At 33.3% G+C, this 20,146-nt stretch overlaps 4 protein-coding genes across 4 annotated transcripts in view; 2 read left to right on the forward strand and 2 right to left on the reverse strand.

The window, feature by feature from the left end:
• Window positions 1–687: 687 nt before the first annotated feature.
• Window positions 688–7,373, reverse strand: LOC140747701 (uncharacterized). Its single transcript, XM_073080247.1, has 6 exons — window positions 7,095–7,373; window positions 6,817–7,008; window positions 6,397–6,510; window positions 4,858–5,248; window positions 4,143–4,257; window positions 688–3,272 (listed from the first exon to the last, which is right to left on the reverse strand). Exons 1-6 carry the CDS (start codon window positions 7,275–7,277, stop codon window positions 3,053–3,055), a joined length of 1,215 nt encoding a protein of 404 aa, XP_072936348.1. The 5' UTR covers window positions 7,278–7,373; the 3' UTR covers window positions 688–3,052.
• Window positions 7,374–9,324: 1,951 nt separating this feature from the next.
• On the forward strand, window positions 9,325–13,458 carry LOC140748370 (lipase 3). Its single transcript, XM_073081231.1, has 5 exons — window positions 9,325–10,009; window positions 10,529–10,727; window positions 11,172–11,533; window positions 12,495–12,653; window positions 12,958–13,458. Exons 1-5 carry the CDS (start codon window positions 9,887–9,889, stop codon window positions 13,336–13,338), a joined length of 1,224 nt encoding a protein of 407 aa, XP_072937332.1. The 5' UTR covers window positions 9,325–9,886; the 3' UTR covers window positions 13,339–13,458.
• LOC140748371 (uncharacterized) lies at window positions 13,380–16,512 on the reverse strand. The gene is made up of 6 exons (XM_073081232.1): window positions 16,162–16,512; window positions 15,248–15,373; window positions 14,131–14,871; window positions 13,933–14,050; window positions 13,578–13,747; window positions 13,380–13,498 (listed from the first exon to the last, which is right to left on the reverse strand). Exons 1-6 carry the CDS (start codon window positions 16,378–16,380, stop codon window positions 13,457–13,459), a joined length of 1,416 nt encoding a protein of 471 aa, XP_072937333.1. The 5' UTR covers window positions 16,381–16,512; the 3' UTR covers window positions 13,380–13,456.
• Window positions 16,513–16,762: 250 nt separating this feature from the next.
• LOC140747683 (uncharacterized) overlaps window positions 16,763–20,146 on the forward strand; it is a 28,429-nt gene continuing 25,045 nt past the window's right edge. Inside the window, exons 1-6 of the mRNA XM_073080217.1 lie at window positions 16,763–17,280; window positions 17,974–18,015; window positions 18,493–18,525; window positions 18,915–18,938; window positions 19,138–19,161; window positions 19,273–19,290. Coding sequence (XP_072936318.1) covers window positions 16,933–17,280; window positions 17,974–18,015; window positions 18,493–18,525; window positions 18,915–18,938; window positions 19,138–19,161; window positions 19,273–19,290 — 489 coding nt within the window. The 5' untranslated portion in view covers window positions 16,763–16,932. The remainder of the gene's footprint in view (window positions 17,281–17,973; window positions 18,016–18,492; window positions 18,526–18,914; window positions 18,939–19,137; window positions 19,162–19,272; window positions 19,291–20,146) is intronic.

Below are 20,146 nucleotides of genomic sequence, written 5' to 3' on the forward strand. Positions count from 1 at the left end.
ATTCCTAAATCAATTTCGTTTGCTATCAGATATTTAAAATTTAGGCCTCTCATAAATACAGTCCAAATATTGCTTTTATCAAATATAATGTATATCTTACGTATATAGACATCACACCCTAAGTTATTGCCCAGTATCATAATAATTGACTTACAAACTAAACATATGTAACTAGATGTTTATAAAAATATCTTGTTTTTATTATTACGTAATTCCTAAGCTCTATTGTTTAGTGTTCAGTCGTTATTTCAAATGTTTTGTTACAGTCATACATAATATCCTGAAATGACGTGTATGTGAAAATTTATTAACCATATTAAAGATGGGCTTTATAGTTTAAATATTAATTATGCTTTGCGTCATCAAACAAGTCTAGCAAAAAAATCAATTTCAAAAAATCTACAAAGGAATGAAGATTTTTTTTTCTTTTATGCAGAAACTGAGTACCAATCTTACCCATTGAACAACCCTACAGGGTATTATGTATAATGTATTACAAATTTAATAATAATGCCGTCTTTCGCATACTTAGGAAAAATATTATTAAAAATTCTTATTTCATATAAATATGTACTACATGCAGTACAAACAAAATTGCTATTTATTTATTATGCAGTAAGAGTTAAAATTAAATAGTAGTGTGTAAGTAGATATTTTTTTAAGAAAGAATGCACAGCGAAAGACAAGAAACAAAATAAAGATAAAATAAAATATTTTGACATTCTATTATTACGGAGCTTAATGACTAATTACTGTTTGACTTATTTGTTTTGAGATCATAAACGCATACATTATAGATGTATTAAAGTAAAAAACCCTTACGAGTACAAAAATATATGCCCTTAAAAATCTTTATAAAAACTTATTACATAATGCAAATATTCAAATTTTTACTGACCTTAAATTTAATGCCATAATCGGCTACAAAAACCCTTATCATTAGAAATCATAGCTTAATAATGCCTAAATTCAATAGTAATATTATTCGTGTATGAAATATGTTTACTGGCAATATATTATTTATTTTTACCCAACCATTTATATAAATGGATCATTCCACTTAACAATTGCAATAACCACAGTCATATGGATTTCCTGTGAGATAGACGTAGAATATAATAGTCAAGTATAATATTTGTAAATATTAAGTGGAACATGATATTTGATATGAAAATGTTTTATAGTCTAATTTAGGTTATATATTAGTTTTCTATATCTTTCTATGGGGCATATCAAATATGCCATGGATCTAATTTATTTATTCAGCCAAAGTCTGACAGATTACTATATTATTGAAGTATAAAAATATAACATCTCCATACAATTCATTATGGCAATAAAATTCACACACTCACTTCAAAACACACTATGATAGAAATATAATAAGTAAGATTATACAACTCTTAATAAATATGATGCTCAATTTAATAATGAATTTGCAATGACAATGTCTAGGCCAGTGTTTTTGGAAGCCTCTAATGAAGCCTCTAAGGATGCCTATAATGGGGTTGCGTATAAAGTTTTAGTCCAAAAGATATTTTAACTACACCTATTAATTAAAAAGAAACAAAAATGTTATACTGGTTAAATGAAGGTTACAGACAGTAAGGATTTAGAAATTATTTTTAAGGGGCCAAGGCCATCAGAAAGATTGGAAAATACTGGTTTAGACGGACAAATGAAACAATCTAACTATTAAAACTGCATGTACCTACACTAAGTACAGCTTTAAATTCATTTTATATTTATTTTTAAATAAAGTATAATGCTGCAACTATATTTCAATATCTTTCTTTCAATCTACCAACACCACACACAATCTTATCAAATTAGAGCAAGTTATAATTTGGTAATAAAATGGGAAAACTATATTTTTTTAGTTGTTTCCAAATAAAATTGTTAATATAATTATTGTGTTGTTATGTAATTATTTTATATTAATGTTTTCCAATATCTTTTATATGTGGAGAACATAGCCGATTTTAAGTTTCCACAAACATCACGTTTATATGTATTTTATGCACATTTTCAGAACAAATCCAATATGACTAAGATTTTGATAATTTTCCCATCCCTATATTCTATATTTTATAGAAAATTAAAAAATAATTACTTACATAGAGTTTTGCTCATATCACTTCACTGGAATACTTCAATCAAATTGGACCAATTAATTGTTTCTCATTCTTTTGCCTTATTTGCCTAAAAAGCAGTTATTTTTTTTCATGTGTTATTGGAATATAAACTCAGCTGATTCCTTACCACCTTCCTCTAAGGAAAATTGGTCCAATCAATTGGTCTTCTCATACCATTACCATTTTGTAAATAAAACGGATTTAATGTTCACATCACTACAATACTTCAGTCCTAATTGGACCAATTAATTGAACTCCTTGATTGTGGCATCTTGCTATCCAAAGTATTCAACCAATCAATTGCTTTTCTCCCTTACACCTATTACGTATTTTATTTAACTTCTTCTAAGTAAAAGGGACTTACGCAGTTCATGTCAATTTAATACATCAACATAATTGGACCAATTAATTGCACTTCACAATCACTGCATTTATGTCCGACCAATCAATTGCCCATCACTACATCACCCTTATCAATCTATTGCACATCTCAAGTTCATCACACACAAATTTGGGTTTTCAACTAATAACAACCAGCGTAGCGGAGCATTTACCACACCGGCATGACACATAGTGAGCATCGCGTTAATCCCTGGCCAGACAAAGATCTTAATGATAGATTTATATTTTTGTTCTTGACATGTTGTATTCCTCTACTTATTGTACTAGTGGTCGCCCGGGACTTCGTTCGCGTGGACTTTAGTTTTTTGCCATCGAGTTCCATAGCCTGATGTTATATATAGCCTATAGCCCTCCTCAATAAATGGACTATTCAACACAAAAATATTTTCTCAACTTGAACCAGTAGTTAATGAGATTAGAGTGTTCCAACAAACAAACTCTTCAGCTCTATCTTATTAATATGAATTCCTCTTTGTATGTCCAGCGCCCCCACAAATACCATGGGCTTTAATCAATCAATTGCTCTTCTCCGTGACACCACCGTTCCCATCCATGCCGACCTGCCCCAGCAGCTGGGCGACGCTGGGCTCGTTGAGCGTGAGCACCGCGTGCGCCTCCACCATCACGACGAGCGAGTTGCGCGCCTCCTCGTGCGGCACGCCGTGCGTGCGCGTCGCGTGCGAGTACCACGCGCCCGTCGACGGCAGCACCAGCACGCACCACTTGCACGATAGACTGGAAACATCGTGAATAGAAATAAATAAAAACATAAAAATTGGTTTAAGGCGATAAAAATGTGTTGTTATTAGCTGTAGTACTGGAAAAATATCTTTAATTAAAAAAATCGTAATTAAAACATATACCTACATTGATCAAGCATTGAAAAACTAATGAAATAAAATCAAAATACAAAATATTTAAATAGAAATTAATCTTATATATAAAATTCTCATGTCACACTGTTAGTTTTAGTTACCGTACTACTCCGAAACGGCTTTACCAATTTTCATCAAATTTTATATGCATATTCAGTAGGTCTGAGAATCGGCTACTATCTATTTTTCATACCCCTAAGTGATAAGGGTTGTTCACCCTTAACATTTTTTTATTTATATGGCAACACAACGTTTGCTGGGTTAGCTAGTATTTTGTATATTTCACGAAGACAACTTGTCTTGACAACGAAGTCTTAGAAATTGTACATTTCTAAGACTTCTTTGTCTGTCCGACCGTCACAGGGTTCTATATTCTAAGCCGTAATAGATAGACACTCGCAATTTTTTGTGGAAACAAAGGGGGTTCATCATACAAGAAACAACTATTTTCGAAGGTTTTCGCTTTATCTATTGAAGCGTAATAGAAAGACAGTTCAATTTTTTGCGATGTATGTACTTTAATGGCTGCTATAATAACAATAAATAAAATTTAAAAAAAATCGGTGAGAGTTTGACTTTCACTAATTGTATGTGATGATACTTCCTATTATTGTATGTGAAAACAAGTCAATCTTTTGTACCATTAAACATACTAGATTTACATTTACCTCCATCAGGGTACTTTGGATATAACAATATAACTTATAAACTGAAAAGTGATGTATCATACCTGTTTGTCATATGCCTTGATTTCACATGTCTTCTTCTATAACCCCAACTATTGTAGACTCGGGGACAAAATGGGCATGGGAATGACGGACTAGCATAACAGGTATTGGCCTTATCTGAAAAAATGATTTTAAAAAGTCAGTTTACAATGAGTTCTGTTTATTTTCAATATATACTTGAAATATGTTTGAAGAAACAAACAAACATGCAGTCGACATGGTGGTAAATGGTGTCTGCTGCATATGAACATCTGTAACCAAATCCATAAAACACTGGTTCTATCTGAAGTTGATAATGGATGTGTTTCTAATCCTGAAAATTAAGATCACCAATAGGTCACCTCATATTCGACCCCTTCTACATATAATATTGTAACTGCAAAATGACAATTTTACAAGAGAGAGTTTCAAAGTTTCGAATATACTAAAATGCGAATAGAATCTGCATTTCTGCAGTATCTCTATGAAATTTGGCATATATATTTTATTTTATACGCTTTATAAAGTTACTGGTGTTGATAAAACACATTAAAACAAGGTAATTTATGCAACGAAAACGATACTATACGTAGAAGGGGTTGAATTATGTAAGTCAACCATCATCCACATATTTCCATCGAAACTCAGAACTGCTTCACGCTAGAAATAAGTGTGACAGTCGTACCAACCACACTAACTCTACTACCTTCCAAAGCTAAATTATAAACTGATTAATACCTTTTATACTTTGAGCTTCACTGGACACTGAGTTAAGATTCTCTGTCGTAATACTCAACGATTCAACAATCGTTCCACTCTGCAACACTGTCTCCACTTCTTTATCAATTTCAATGCTATCCTTGTCATCTTCTATTAAATCAATCCCGTTAGTTTTCTCGTTACTAATATTTAGACATGGCTGTGTACTGCTAACTTCGTTAATCCATTTCTTGACGCTGCGATCGCTTGAGACGGACGTGCACACAGATTTGCTAGATAGAATCTCTGGGCTCACAGAATATTTCTTCTCCAAACTGTCTTCAAGTACCGCTATGTCTGTGTCATTGGTATTCTCATTGGAATAGTCTGTCAATGGAGAGTCCACAGGCTCAACTTTGGGAACAATTGTCTGAAATATTGTATAGGGTGTTGTAAGATTTAAGTTATAAGAAGTTGATGATCATAACATTTATGATAAATGAAGTAAACATGTTATAATAATATCTACAAATTATTTTGCAAGCCAAATTAAATTGCATTTCATTTTATAATTTTTACAATGGTATCATCTTAAGAGATTCATAACATTGACAACAGCTAAAAATTTTACCCTAGTTCTGGACTATCGCAACTAACTACGAGTACATTCTGCTATTATGCGGGACGACACAAACAGCTGACTCCAACTCAATACTTAATAATAAATTTAACATTGTTTACGCCAGCTAACATATTGTATACTTGTATCATAGTGATAGGGTTTAATATTGTAAACATCTGATAGTTTTAATGTTATTAGTTATGTTTCATTGTTTTGTAATTTATAAGAAAATAAAAGACTTAGTAGAATAGATGTTTTATACATAAAGAACTAGAAGAATAGACTTTATACATATAGTATAGTTTCATGTTTACAATTGTATTTTAATAAAGATTTTTTAATAGTTTTATAGGGTATAGGTATAAGTGTCATTTGTATTATGTTTTTTGATAGTTTAGGTTTTGTTGATGTAGAAAATAGAAATATGTAAATTTCCAAACAAAGTAAATAGATAATTATCATTATTTTTGTGAATCCTCAGTTCAGGGCCACGATTTGAACAGGTTCATACAGGTTTAAAAATAGAGCAAAAGGGATAGACATAGAAAATAGTTGTGATTGGCTAAAAAGCCTATATCCCTAGCTGAACCTCCTTGTAGTTGTGACTCATGATTCTAGGATATAAATAGGCCAATTTTTTGGCCGTATCATTCAGTACTGGCAAAATACCCATGGAGCAATATTAATAAAGGAACAAGGAACAAAAGGATTTAATTTCTTCCAATCCAGCATAACAGAACTGTGCCCTGCACATGTATATATGTATATAATTATGTCACATGTACTACCCCAGTAAAAGCTTAGAATAATAAAGTATAATTTTCTGCTAGTTCTAGACTATTGCAACTAGTTGCATCCTGCCATATGCTGCATGTACTACCCAAGTAAAAGCTATAAGCTTTGAATAAAGGATTTACTACTCCTACACCCACATTTTTAATTAAATCTGAACTCACAAGGTTGATAGCAGTGTCCGATTTTGTTGCACCTATTGCTGGCTTCTTGATTTTATTATTGTTGTCTTCTGCTTCACTTTTTTTACGTTTCTTCGTTTGAGTAGCGGTTGTTTTCTGTAAAAATAATAATAGTATTATGGCATAGAGTCGTAGATGAGTTTAGTAAGATATAAGTCTAGGTTTGGCAGTGGAGCCTGCAGAATTCAACCACAAAGTGTTCCTATTGAGTATTTGTGGAATTGAAATAATTAGCTTGCAGACTACCTGAAAGGATATAGTAAAAGGTAAAGGTAAAGGTAAAGGTCAGTCCATAATCAGCAGTCAACAAATTGATTTGGAGTCATACTCTGAGGCTGGCCACAAATAAGTCACTGGCCCTTGGCATATGTACGCAGCAGCTATTGCAATATCGGAACTTACCTCATCATCCTTAGAGGACTCATTACCAGTCGAAAGTCCACATATTCTTAATGTTTCAGCTGTTTTCAGCAGAATCGGAAGAAACTCCTCAGTAACATTTACTTCGCCGTTGTACATAAACGTAAGCAGCGTTTGTAAGGACGCAGTGTTGATGTCATGAAGAACTATAATAGGATCCTTGTGGGGGTTTTGCTACGAAAAAAATGAGTGGGCGTTAGTCTATACGACATCAATATATGACAATTATACCACAACTACGCACAAATTAAGGTCGTTACCTGGAAAATAGTCCGGAAAACCGAACTATTAGCTGAAAGAATCACCTTATGCGCTTTAAAACTCTGCCCCTCGGACACAAGGGTGACATCTGATAATCCCTCGTCCTTAAATAATTCCTTTACATTAGACAATATGTTACTCTGGTATCCGTTCCACTTTAAACTTATCTCCTGGTTTGCCATAGCGATCCTTTGGTGAACATACAGAAAGTTTGTTTACGAAAGAATACGTAAATGAAAAAACAAACAAACCAAAAATGCAACTTCTGCTTGATAGGATTAAGAATGACAGCAGTCATAGACTCGCGGAAGCACAGATTACTGAGGAATACTGTAATAGACAAAATTGATACCACAAAATATATTTTTTTTTGTTTTTCAAATAAGTAGGCAATATCCAGGATAGCATATTATATTTTTATTATTACAAAAGAAAATACCCCAAAAAATTATACACATTATTTATATATTACTTACTATAGTCTACTGTAATTAGCACCATCTACCATCTAATAGGACAACTAAACAAAAACAGCGCTATCTAGTATTGAATAGAAATAGTTGTGGTCAAGTAACTCGTCGCTTATTACCCGATTATGTTTATGCGCAAAACTTTGTATATTTGTAAATTTATTTATTACCTCGTATTTTCCAAAAAAACTTCTGCAAGGATTTCGATATATCCGTCTTATAAACTCAATGTCCGTAAACGGATATTAGAAAAAAATAACGTACATTTTGGCGCGAAGTACCAATATACGTTACCAAAAAAATATATAACCTATCAAAATAAAATAAATTTGAATTTCGGGTTTTTTAGTAACTAATAGCATACCTTTAAAATAGCTTTTTTATCGTCTGTTGTTTGAATTTTTTAGTAATATTCTAATTAATCTAACTCACTGTTCCCAATTCTAAACTTCGAAAAATTAGGAGGTTCTATATTGCTGTTTATGTTTTGCTTGTACTAAATATAGAAGAGAACCATGCAATTAACCGCGCGCTAAGTAGTCAAGCAAGTACAAGCTTTGTGATAAATATACTGTTTACTGTGATTAATTTTGAGTGCCAAATAACAAAACCCAATTCTGAACTGCTGTTATAGTCACTATAAATAATATAATGGGACCAGGAAAACATTTACCACATTGCTTATTTATGACAATAACTAATGAATAGGTAGTTATTTATAACTGTTACCTATTAAACGTAGGTACGTTTAAATTATAAAATTACCTTTAGCATTTTACGCACGTATCCTTGATATACGAGTACGTATTCATTTATATTTTTCCTTGATATTTAATAAAAATAATAAGATCTTGGTAATCATATAAAATTTTGATTAATTTTTATAATATAGGGGTAGCAGACGAGTATGCAGCCCACCTGATGGACATCTGTAATCTAGCCAAGATAGGATTAGATATTCCTACCTGAGGTCAACCACAGATGCCCCTGAGGACTAAGCTGGAACGCCTCGGAAAATATGTCTCCCTTACCACACCATTCAAACCGGAACACAGCAGCGTTTAACACTGCGTTTTGAGGCGGAAATAGGTGTGGCGCGAGTGCCGCCGGAGTCGAACCACAAAGGGTTCTACCACCTTCAATTATGTGTTAATAATGATATTATCATCTTTGTTAATTTTTATTTCACAGATTAAGACAGTCAACCAATATTAGGTAAGTAACCACTGCTATATCAGGGCATGACACCAAATAAAATGAAATTAGGCACCTACTTACTGCCTAAAGTCGATTAAAAGATTGGTACGTCCCCTTCACCCTTTACGTGAACGAACAGTGCCTAACAATACTTTCATCACCTTTAAGATTTTTTTAGAACTCTCATTTGTATCTAGGTTTCCTCACGATGTTTTAATAATGACTTTCTAATACACGCATAACAATACTCAGCCAATTTTGTAGGTAAAATTGAAGTACACATCCGTTTGTAATCGACAGTCACCATTTACCTTGAAAACTTCCTCAATGCAATGGCATATCAACATTTCGAAACTATAACATATTTTTAATAATAAATTATTTAGCATGACCTCTTTATTAGAGATAAGGAGATAAAATCCAAACTGTCTGGTTTAGTATTAGTATGAAGGTCAATGATGAATTAATGAAAGTTGGTCACACGCGTAAACAACGCTGAGACGTTCAATATTCACATTTAGTTATTTAATTATAATTTTTAAAAGGAATGGGGCTTACCACCGCCTCACCTATAAGATCATCACAATAAGGGGACTACCTCTATACTATAGTGGCAACGCATCAATTCGACATCAGGTAAAACCCCTATCTTATATAGAATTGGCTCAGTGAATAAAATAGGGGAACTAGCTACAGCTGTGGGCGGCTGTGACTTACCATCATGTGGAGTGCATGCACGTATGCCACTTCGATCTTATAAAACAAGCAAAATGTGGCGGTGCTATGCAGTCAAACTACGTACCTAACTACATCCATCCATCTATCTTAATTTCCCAGTAATACTGTGTTATAAAACAAGGTCAGCTTATGGCATTCCAATTTATATCTCGCCCAGCGTCAAAATATTTTACAGATATAAAAAATATGACACAATAATCAACAAAGACAACAGATTAAATGATGCCTTATCAATTAATACGATTTAACAACACTCTTACTAGTTTTACACCTGATATCGCTTATCAACGAATATCGGCTTCTGAAAACTGTTTTTATTAACTGTTAGTCAACGTCTTACTGTGGTGTTGTTGACTCCTGTTCCAAACATTCCTAATACTAGAGGAATGAGGCTAGTATACTTTTACATCATCACTAATTTCCTTTTGAAATGTGTGTCCACAACCCAGAACCCTTTTCAGGATGTTAAAACTGACTTTAGCGTAATCGAAGATGCCGGTCTAGATACAGTAAGTTTAAAAAATATTAAGACTATTATTCTTATCTTTTTTAGAAAGTTAACAAGTACCTACAAAGAATTTTTGTGACAGATTTTTGTTTTAAATTATGTGGGGAACTTAAAAAAGACGAGAACAATTTAACCAAGATTCATTTATCCTACTGACTTGTATATTTATTATTTAGATATTTTATTTAGTTATTGATAATGTTTTTGGAGATAAATTATTATCATTCAGATATCGATAGATGATTGTTATCCATTTACATAAGATGAGGTAGATAAATATACTCCCGATGTCTTACTTACAACAGGTCCTATTGAATTACAAGTTGTTCTGAAGTACGTTCGGAAAAAAAGCCTATTATTGTAGAAGGTAAATTTCAAAAAACAAATATTACATTTATTTACTTACAGCAATATATTAATGGCAGTATTATTATATTTTTTGTTATTACGAAATGTTAATTTAAGTATTAGGTGCCTACTGCATGCGTACGTTGTCTTAAGACATCCTCTTTTTTCCCAGTTTTCCTTAATAAGAAAATATGGATATCCCTGTGAAATTCACCGTGTCCACACTGAAGACAAGTACATACTCGAAATACACAGAGTACCACACGGTAGAAACAATGTTTCGAAGGAACCCCGACCAGTGGTCTTCTTGCAACATGGACTGTTGTCTTCATCTGCGGAATGGGTGCTCATGACTCCCGACAAAGGCTTTGGTAAGAAAATCCAGATTCATAAATCCTTATTTCCATTAAATAAAAAAGAAAGAAGTAACGATGGCTAACTCACAAGAATAGCCGTACATACCAATTAATTTTCTTGCTCATAATGGACATACATAAGTACAGTAGTTATTATTAGTCGTAAAATTGATTCGAGTTATTTTTCGACGAAACACTACACGAATTCATAAATTAGCTCACAAGTTATTTGTTTTAATTGAAAAATATTACGACGACTAAATAGGCGTAGTGATCAATCTGCCATGCACTGAGTTGTGATCCCCGATCATAACGACATCTCTATAATAATTTAATTTCTGATGTTATAAGAAAATATTGATTGATTAAATAATTTCACGTAGGTATACCTACAATTTCAAGGTGATGGTAAACCTTCATATTATCATATGACTTCGCTTAATCTTAAAGTATTTTCAGCGTACCTTCTAGCAGAAGCAGGATATGACGTGTGGATGGGAAACGCTAGAGGCAACACATACTCCCGAAGTCACGTTTCCTTAAAACCTGACTCGTCAGCATTCTGGAAGTTCAGCTGGCACGAGATCGGCTACTACGATCTCCCTGCCATGATTGATTACGTCATCAAAGAAACTGGTGTCGCTAAGATCCAATACATTGGTTTCTCTCAAGGAACCACTGCCTTTTGGGTTATGACGTCTACTAGACCAGAGTACAATGATAAAGTAACGGCCATGCAAGCGCTTGCTCCAGTCGCTTTTATCGGCAATGTTAAAAGTCCTCTTGTTAGGGCCATAGGCCCATTCACAAATTCTTTAGAAGTAAGTATTTAGACAACGAAATTTGAACTTATGATGTGATTGTGATACAGGAAGCGAAGTCATAGTTTAGTTCATGAATTTTGGGCTATCTCCGGGCAGGTTCGAATCTCAGGTCATCACCTCTGATTTTTGAAGATAATGTGTATATTCAAAATTAATTATCGGTAAAAAACAACACTAAAAAAAATTACATGAATGAAAGTTCTGTTAAAAAGTTTTTAAGGGTGAGGGCCTTTATCATTCCGAAAGTGACCATCGTGGTAGACTATGAATAACAATCCCTTTCACTATTACAAAAAATGTATGCCCAACTGAAGGATAATATGGATTTGATAAATATGATGGATAATAACAAACGGACATGCGAAATAGGTCATTCCATAAACAAACACGATTAGACCAGCTACCGGAAAATCTGAAGTGGTATTATCTTGTAACTTGTATCCTTCAGCAAACAGTGTAAAGTATTTGGAATGTGGATTAATATGGGGTGTAAGGATATAAATGATTATCTAACAATGTTATCAACAAGTGCTACTAGCACTATTTGGTAATCTAGAAAGTGGTAGAAGTTGTCAGTATTACTGAAATATCACCTAAGTCCTTAAATATATATCAAAAAACTACATACTCCAGTAAGTACTAAAAACTTTGTACAATTTTAAGTTCATGTTGGGGTAGACACGTAAATGAAACAGAACAAAAATGTAACCGGAACGTCCACTGTTAGCATCTAATCTTAAATAATGACGTCGTCCAATTACTATGAAAAGACATATCGATACGTTAATTCGCAAATCAGCCAACTCCACTTTTTGTCAAAATGTTTTTTAATTATTTTGATTTCGTCCAACGCCATTTACTATCAAAATAAATAAAAAAAACATTTTGACAAAAAGTGAAGTTGGCTGATTTGCGAATTAAGGTATCGATATGTAAAAACTTAATATATTTTTTTCAGCGAGTACTCCGATTGCTTGGAGCTAATGAATTTTTACCTAACGGCAAGATTAATGAGCTTGCTGGAGAACGACTTTGTATCGAGGAAGCCATTACCCAAGTATTGTGCAAGAATCTCCTTTTCCTCCTTTGTGGATTCAACGACGAACAACTCAATACTGTAAGTCTGTTTTCAAAAGTAAAAGTTGCAGATATGTGGAGATTAGTGGCAGAGCGTTTATAATCACAGTCAATAATAAAAGGAAGAAAACAGTTTAAATTAAGTTACAGAGATAGAATTTAAACAATGCGGAAAATACTCTTAAAGTAGCTGAGAACGGATGAAAATGAGCTATTAGAGGTGTATTCCCCAACATTGGAGACACTAAACAAGGCTAAAATGTGTATCTCTTGTCATTTATTTGTCACAAAATTTACAGTAAAATATTTCACACGATATAATTATATGTGTAACGATTTTTCAGACCATGCTGCCCGTAGTCCTTGGTCACACCCCGGCTGGAGCATCAACACGACAAATGATTCATTTTGGACAAATATACAACTCCAATAAATTTACAAATTTCGACCATGGATGGATTTCAAACAAATTTAAATATGGTTCTTTTAAACCACCAGCCTATAATTTAAGTGCTATAAGAACACCCGTTTTTCTACATTATGCTGATAATGACTGGCTGTCGACTCCACCTGATGTTGAGAAACTTATGGGAGAAGTTCAATCTGTAATTGGAAAATTCCGAGTCCCACTGGCTAAATTTAACCATCTAGACTTTGTTTTCGCCAACGACGCAGAAAAACTTATATACAATCGGGTAATTAATATCATGGCCCAATTTCTATAAATCGTACTGTATCTTTCATTACATATTAATATACACAAAAATAAGTTTTTGACTTTTTTATTTATCAAAACACGAATACAATGAAACAGACACACAATAATTTTCACATTACCAACAGCTAAGTAGATATTATTATGTCACCTTGTTCATTTGCTGACTCCTGTGAATGAAATGAATTTAATTTCAGGATAATCAAAACAAGTTTATCAATATTATGCTGTACGAATAAATATACTTACAAAAGTAGCAGAAGGCATAGAATTAGACGACGCAGTACACGATGGTGCAGACTTGCTTAGATCAACATTACGAAAAGTAGCTTTTATTTCCACATCGTTAGTCTTCAAGTTTTTAGTCTTATTTGCTATTGCCATTTCTCTGTTGACAATTGCTCCAAATGTTTTTTGCACTGAAAATATGAGTAAGCGTCATATAGAAGGACAGAAAACATAAATTGCAAAAATGCAACATTGTAGTAAATGCAATATATATATAAATTTTAGTTTATATTTTTGCTTATGTGTAAGTTGAAAGAATTGAGCCATTGAATGATAAAATACAATACTCGTTTTGTAACAATAAAAATTAAATAACCTGTGTTCAATATTTCCACAGGGTCCTCTCCTTTACTACAAGAAATACTCTCTTTTAGGTTAAGGAATCGCCCGTTCGTTTTATGAAGCACTTGTAGCATCGATACGTGCCGGAAGGTCTGCAAACATAAATTAAATAATTATTATTAAATTCTGTACATAAAGCACGATGTGATATATTACGTTATATTAACTTTACCTCATTTTTGCAATTTTTGAGAGTAATTATCATTTCGGAGTCGGTATCTTTTGCTCGATCGAAATCAAACATTTCTTTTGAGTCATTTCCAAAGACATTAGGAACTTGTATGACAGTGTTGTCAGCTGTACTTAAAGATTTAGGATCACACAATAATGAATCAATTTTACAAACTTCCTGTAACTCTATTTTCAGCGCCGTGTTCTCCTGTTTCAGAAGATCCACTTCATGCTTTTTTAAATTAAATTGCTCCTCTAAATTTTCCATATCATTTTCATACTTTAATAATTCTTCATTAATTTCTTCACAATACGCATCCAGCCCCGTATCTGCTGTTTGTATATTAGTAGAAGTACATTTGCTGATCTTTTTGCGCACCGACATACTATCTTTTTGAGTTGCTATAGATTTAACCCCGTATTCTGTTTCCGTCGATTTAGTCTTTAGGAATGTATATTTATCGTTAATTTCAAATTTATCTACTGAAGTGCTGTTTTTCTTATCCAATTCATTTTGCTTGTATAAAAGAGTAGTACTTTTGACAAACATGGCATCTTTAGCTATTTCGTTTCGCCACTCCTTCGCTACATTTCGAATGCTTGTATGTGTACTTTTAAATTCATGCGTTTTTGGAATGTGTATTTTTAAAACCTTTTCAATTACTATTTTCCAAAACAATTTAATACTTTTCAGTATTTCTAAACATCTTTCACAAGGCCAGTGAATCGTTTCGATATCTTCCTGAAAACGTGTGGTGAGTAACAGTAATTAAATAAAATATTATAATTTACTAAACCATAAAACATCACTATAGTGAGAAGACCTCACAATCTCAAAAAATCTAAAGAAACAAGAAAGAAACATAGCAGAGCTTGCCACTACTACCACTACAATGCAAAAATAGTTGTGGCGTCGGTGCCTCCGGATTCGAACTATTTAAGGATTCTACCACCCACTAAAGCTAACTACAAGCATACAAGTTGTATAAACTATACTGATAGATATATATAAATGTTTTAGAAAAACGCGCCCAAGGGTGATACAAATGTATTCATAAAAAATTAAAAATATTGTGATGATGGTAATGATTTGATAAATCACAGAATTTTAAATTTACCTCCCTCAAGAACTTTTCAAATTCCTTGTTGTTTTTGAGGCAGTCCTTCATGACACTGCATGAAGAACAGATACTCTCTAGTAGTAATTTGGAGTGACAACTCGGGTGGCATCGGGTTGGTGGCACCTGGTTTACAAAAAATATTTCTAGCAAACACTGCAGACACTGAGTTATCTCTGGTTGCACAATGCACATCAACCCTTTGAAATTCTTTTATGAAATTAATTATGATTCTTGAAATGAACAATTGAATTAATGAAGTTATGATAAAGAAATTTCATTTTCTGATTTACCTACTTCATCTTTATCTTATTACTAGCAGACCCGGCAAACGTTGTGTTGCCATATAAATAAAAAAATGTTAAGGGTGAACAACCCTTATCAGTTAGGGGTATGAAAAATAGATAGTATTCAGTAGTAGGAGAATCCCTACTACTGAATATGCATATACAATTTGGTGAAAATCGGTAAAGTCGTTTCGGAGGAGTACGGTAACTAACATTGTGACACGAGAATTTTATATATAAGATATAGAGTAGTAAACGAGCATGCAGTCAGTCTAATGATAAGAGGCAATTGCTGCCAATTGACAACTATAAACGACCCAAGATTAGAGTCATATCTGAGGTGGAATGGGGGTGGCGGTGGTACCTCCGGAGTCGACTCACATAGGGTTCTATCAATTTTATATATTTACTCGTATATGATACCGCAAAATGTTTTTCTTGCGTATGTATGAATTTAAGTATGTAAAAATGTCTCATTCCTTGACACTCCCTTCAAACCAAACGGATTGAAACATGTACGGTGTTAATGTGTTCATGTAAATTGTGGAAGTGGCATAGACTAATTATTTTTAGCCAATATTTTTTTAAATATTGATTGGTGATTTTTCTCTTGCCACAAAAACATACCTTTCCATGATTCCTGCAGGCCATGATAGTTAGGATGCTAGCTAGCGTACAAACAGGCAACACGCATAAAGGCATATCCCGTTTAATCCAATCCCTAAGATATCGATCCCGTCTCCGAATATCATGACTCCATGCCCTCACGTCGACGCAAGAATCATAAGATTTTATCTTTCCCTCGTTACGTGCCGCTAGTCGCAGTTTCGGTCGTACGTAATTCATTGAATTTCCACGCTTGTACCTATCACATTTTTGAGTCTAAAATATAATAACTGGATTGATGTACTGTAATTTTGAGAACGTATTCATAAACGAAAAATTGACAAAGTTATACGTTTGACCACAGCGTCAGATGTAAAAAAGTACTTTGTCTGTGGTACCTTAATTCTTAGGGCCAGTTAGCACTTGATCTGCCCGACTGGTTTGTCGTTCGCATATGAATAATAGCTTAATAAACACTCAATAAGCGGAGTTCTCACAATAATCTTAAAAAAATAATTATAGTAATTATAAATAATTACGAAAAAAATATAAGTAATTCTGGTTAGTAAAATTTGCATTAATGTAGTAAAAAAGAAATTTAAACAATGACATTCCATTTCAAACCGTTTCGACTTGATTTCTAATGACAGATCAAAATATTTGTAATTTCGATATATATTTATTATACATTAAGTTAAAGCTTTTAAAAATCACATCGTTAGCTTAAAATGGACGGCGGCGAGGTTTAACCGCTTAGAAAATTCGTATTGACCGTGAAAGTAGAACTTGGCAATGTCTTTCATAACGAAAAGGGAGCGCGTGTTTACTGAGTACGATATATTTGATTTACCACCGAGGAATGAAGGGAAGTTGAAGGCGTATGCGTCTTGTACGGACGCGAGGGCGTGGTCCCATTTCTGCTCTGACAAGAGCGAGCACTTGGTGGAGATTATAAAACGTAACAATGAAACCTGTCGGCCGAAGTATGTCCCAACAGACGCGATAGTAAACACGCTGATGGCGGCAAAAAACGCTGAAATCGGTCGCCTCAAACGCAAGATCGAGTCGTTCGAACAGATGTTGGCTGCGTACGACCAACTGGAGCTCACTTGCGACCAGAAATGCGAAATAGCGAATGCAGTACGTATTTCTTCTATAATATTTTGTTTATATTAAACGTTAATATACTATTCATAATCTACTACACCGCTAGGCGTATTCTTTACATATTCTACTTACATAACCTACATCAGTTAAGAAATAAAGTTAATTCTTCGTTTTGCAATTTTTAACATCTGTGCACGGCAGTTACTATAACATATGAACAACATTTTTTGTTTGATTTGGATATGGATTTTGTTGTTAACCAGAGACATAAAAAATAAAGAGGCATATTTTATAAAAAAATATGTTAGGATTTTCTGTTAAACTAAAAAAATGCATATGAAATTTTAAGTGTGGCTGCTTATGAATATGATAATTAGTAACTGTAGTACTCTTTATATGGTAGGATATAGGATGCTTCTTTCTTATAGGATGATACTTTCTTATAAGATACTATAAGAAAGTATCGGTAACGAAAATAATCTCTTAAGCCAAAAGAATCCTTTCTATATTTACCAATGGACCATTTTGAGGTAATTGATGAGAGGTTCCACTTACATAATTCTATCGACGTGGAATCGGCTTAAATCAATCAGAAAACCGTTGAAAACGACGTGTTCCACATCGTATTGCGTCTTCCGTGCCAAGTCAGATTTCGCCTCGATTTACATATGAAATCGTAAATAACATTCTAAATTATTTATCTAACAATAAGATCTATTGTTTCAGCATGCCGCAATAAAAGCAGCGAATAAAGAACTGGATGATTTGGTTAGCTTTTTATTAACATAGAATATATATTATAGGGGTAGCAGACGAGCTTGCAGTCCACTTGGTGGTATGTGACTACTGCCGCTCATGGACAGCTGTTATCAACTCCAGATAGGATTAGATATTACTACCTGAGGTTGGCCACAGATGCGCCGCTCCCCCTGAGGACTAAGCTGGAACACCTCGGAAAAATATGTCTCCCTTACCACACCCTTTAAACCAGTACACAGCAGCGTAACGTTCCTGTTATGAGGCAGAAATAGTTGTGGCGGTTGTGCCGCCGGAGTTGAACCACAAAGGTTTCTACTACCTTCTACTTTCATGTTTTCCTCTGCTATATGTATTTTGCTACTAGGGCATTTGACAAAAATCTTTAACTTTTAAAACCGTTATGAATTAAAAATACCGATTAATTGTATTTTAGCGTGGACCTATCGATAAATTATTTATCTAATTATCCCTATTTGTTGTTGACAGTGCTTAGATTTGGACCTTTCTGGATTCACCGAGGTATGTTTATTTTGTTTAATTCCAATATCTACTTGTACACGAGACATACCTAGGTCGTCCTAGGTATAATCTATTTATTTTCATTTATATTGAATTGGTATATAAAGGTACGTTTTAATTATTTTGCATATCTCATTCCCAAAGTTACAGTTGCGTGTTATTGCAACTAAATTAAGTTTTGCGTTTCCTGTTTTTCTGAAGTGATTGTTAGGCGTCATTTCCTTTAATGTTTGAAACCAACTATCGAAAGGGGAATTAATCTAATAATATTCCTTCTTACGTATCAAACAAGAATATTACATTCTTCGAATTATCTCCAGAATTATTCGTAATAATTTAGAAATTCTGATTAATGTAATTTTATAATTCGTTTTTTTTAATGTTTTCAGGGAATTGATTCTGAAGCGTTTGAGGTAAAATATATGATCATGATAATAGAATTATTTCTAATAATAAGTACCTATATTTGATTTTATAATAATAAATTTGCTAGAATGAGATATATGTATTCAAATGTATCGTTATTAAAAATCAGATAAATGTAGAAATCATATAATCGGATAACATACGACTTTTTAATAAAAAAATTCTAATAATTATGTATTTTTTCAGACAGGAAAATCGAGAGGAGATGAGGTATGTCCAAACATAATGTTTAAATACGTTGCCTACCTATTAAATATAATTACGATGTAACATAATACTGTTCTACAATAAAGCTTAAATTTTGTTAATTATTTTTTTCAGGTCAACACGGCCCATGAGGTAAAGTTTATCACTAATAAGCTTTATTAGACATACTACTATTAACATCGGTGATCGATAAGTGAAATTAATTTAGGAAACAATATGCTGCGATCAGTCGCTCTACATCATGGACTTAAAATACCGTCGCGTTAATCGAGTCGTTTAGGAATAAATACTGCAACTAGGTATGCTACACCCTGCACACGTTAAGGCGCCTGTCGGACCTACGCTCGATACAGCTCGACGCGAAAAAGGCGTTGGCACATGAAACAGAAACTTACTTTTCTCTTCTATGGCGATGCAACATTGATGCAATCGTTAAAACGCGCGCGAATATCACGAGACCGAACGCAGCAAGACAATACAATCGCAAAAACGCGGATAGCGGATGCTAAAAGTAGCATGTCTGCTGGGGTCGTAGGTACCGAAGTCGAGTGATAATGTATGACCATTACTTAATAATACCAATACAATGATTTATCGATAAACGTTAGTAGTAAACTTTATTTTTGTTAATTTGTATAAAAAATGTATGAATATTATTTGATCATGCTTTTATTAGCTTGACCTGTTCCTATGTTTGGATGGATGTGTACATGTATGTATGATATGTACATGTATGTATCTTGGTATTTAACGGAATCTTTTAACTCGATTTTTATCCACTTTGAACGGTCAGATTGATTGAAAATTCTTAAAAATTATCAAGAATCGATGACAACACACGATTTTAATAGTTTTGTTCTATTGTCCACATGAGGATCGTCAGGGTTTGCTATTTTCCTTGTGCGATATTGGTTTTTTTTTAACTTTTTTTAATTCATAAATATAAATTGAAATAATCCCCCAAACCTCAAAAAGACCCTATTTTAGT

The sequence above is a fragment of the Epargyreus clarus genome, unplaced genomic scaffold (genome assembly GCF_041222505.1).
Source record: "Epargyreus clarus isolate Ecla_fem2 unplaced genomic scaffold, WU_Ecla_fem_2.2 ptg000015l, whole genome shotgun sequence".
Taxonomy (NCBI): Eukaryota; Metazoa; Arthropoda; class Insecta; order Lepidoptera; family Hesperiidae; genus Epargyreus; species Epargyreus clarus.

Excerpts from the sequence above, each read along its gene's own strand:
- LOC140748371 (XM_073081232.1), bottom strand. The coding sequence starts at position 16,380 with ATGAATTACGTACGACCGAAACTGCGACTAGCGGCACGTAACGAGGGA. Across the intron at positions 15,374-16,161 it reads CCTGCAGGAATCATGGAAAG|GTGCCACCAACCCGATGCCA; the intron begins GTATGTTTTTGT and ends TTTGTAAACCAG. Across the intron at positions 13,748-13,932 it reads TGTGGAAATATTGAACACAG|TGCAAAAAACATTTGGAGCA; the intron begins GTTATTTAATTT and ends TCATATTTTCAG.
- LOC140747701 (XM_073080247.1), bottom strand. The coding sequence starts at position 7,277 with ATGGCAAACCAGGAGATAAGTTTAAAGTGGAACGGATACCAGAGTAAC. Across the intron at positions 7,009-7,094 it reads TTTTCCGGACTATTTTCCAG|CAAAACCCCCACAAGGATCC; the intron begins GTAACGACCTTA and ends TTTTTTTCGTAG. Across the intron at positions 4,258-4,857 it reads TGAAGCTCAAAGTATAAAAG|ATAAGGCCAATACCTGTTAT; the intron begins GTATTAATCAGT and ends TCATTTTTTCAG.
- LOC140748370 (XM_073081231.1), top strand. The coding sequence starts at position 9,887 with ATGAGGCTAGTATACTTTTACATCATCACTAATTTCCTTTTGAAATGT. Across the intron at positions 10,728-11,171 it reads GACTCCCGACAAAGGCTTTG|CGTACCTTCTAGCAGAAGCA; the intron begins GTAAGAAAATCC and ends AAGTATTTTCAG. Across the intron at positions 12,654-12,957 it reads ACGACGAACAACTCAATACT|ACCATGCTGCCCGTAGTCCT; the intron begins GTAAGTCTGTTT and ends ACGATTTTTCAG.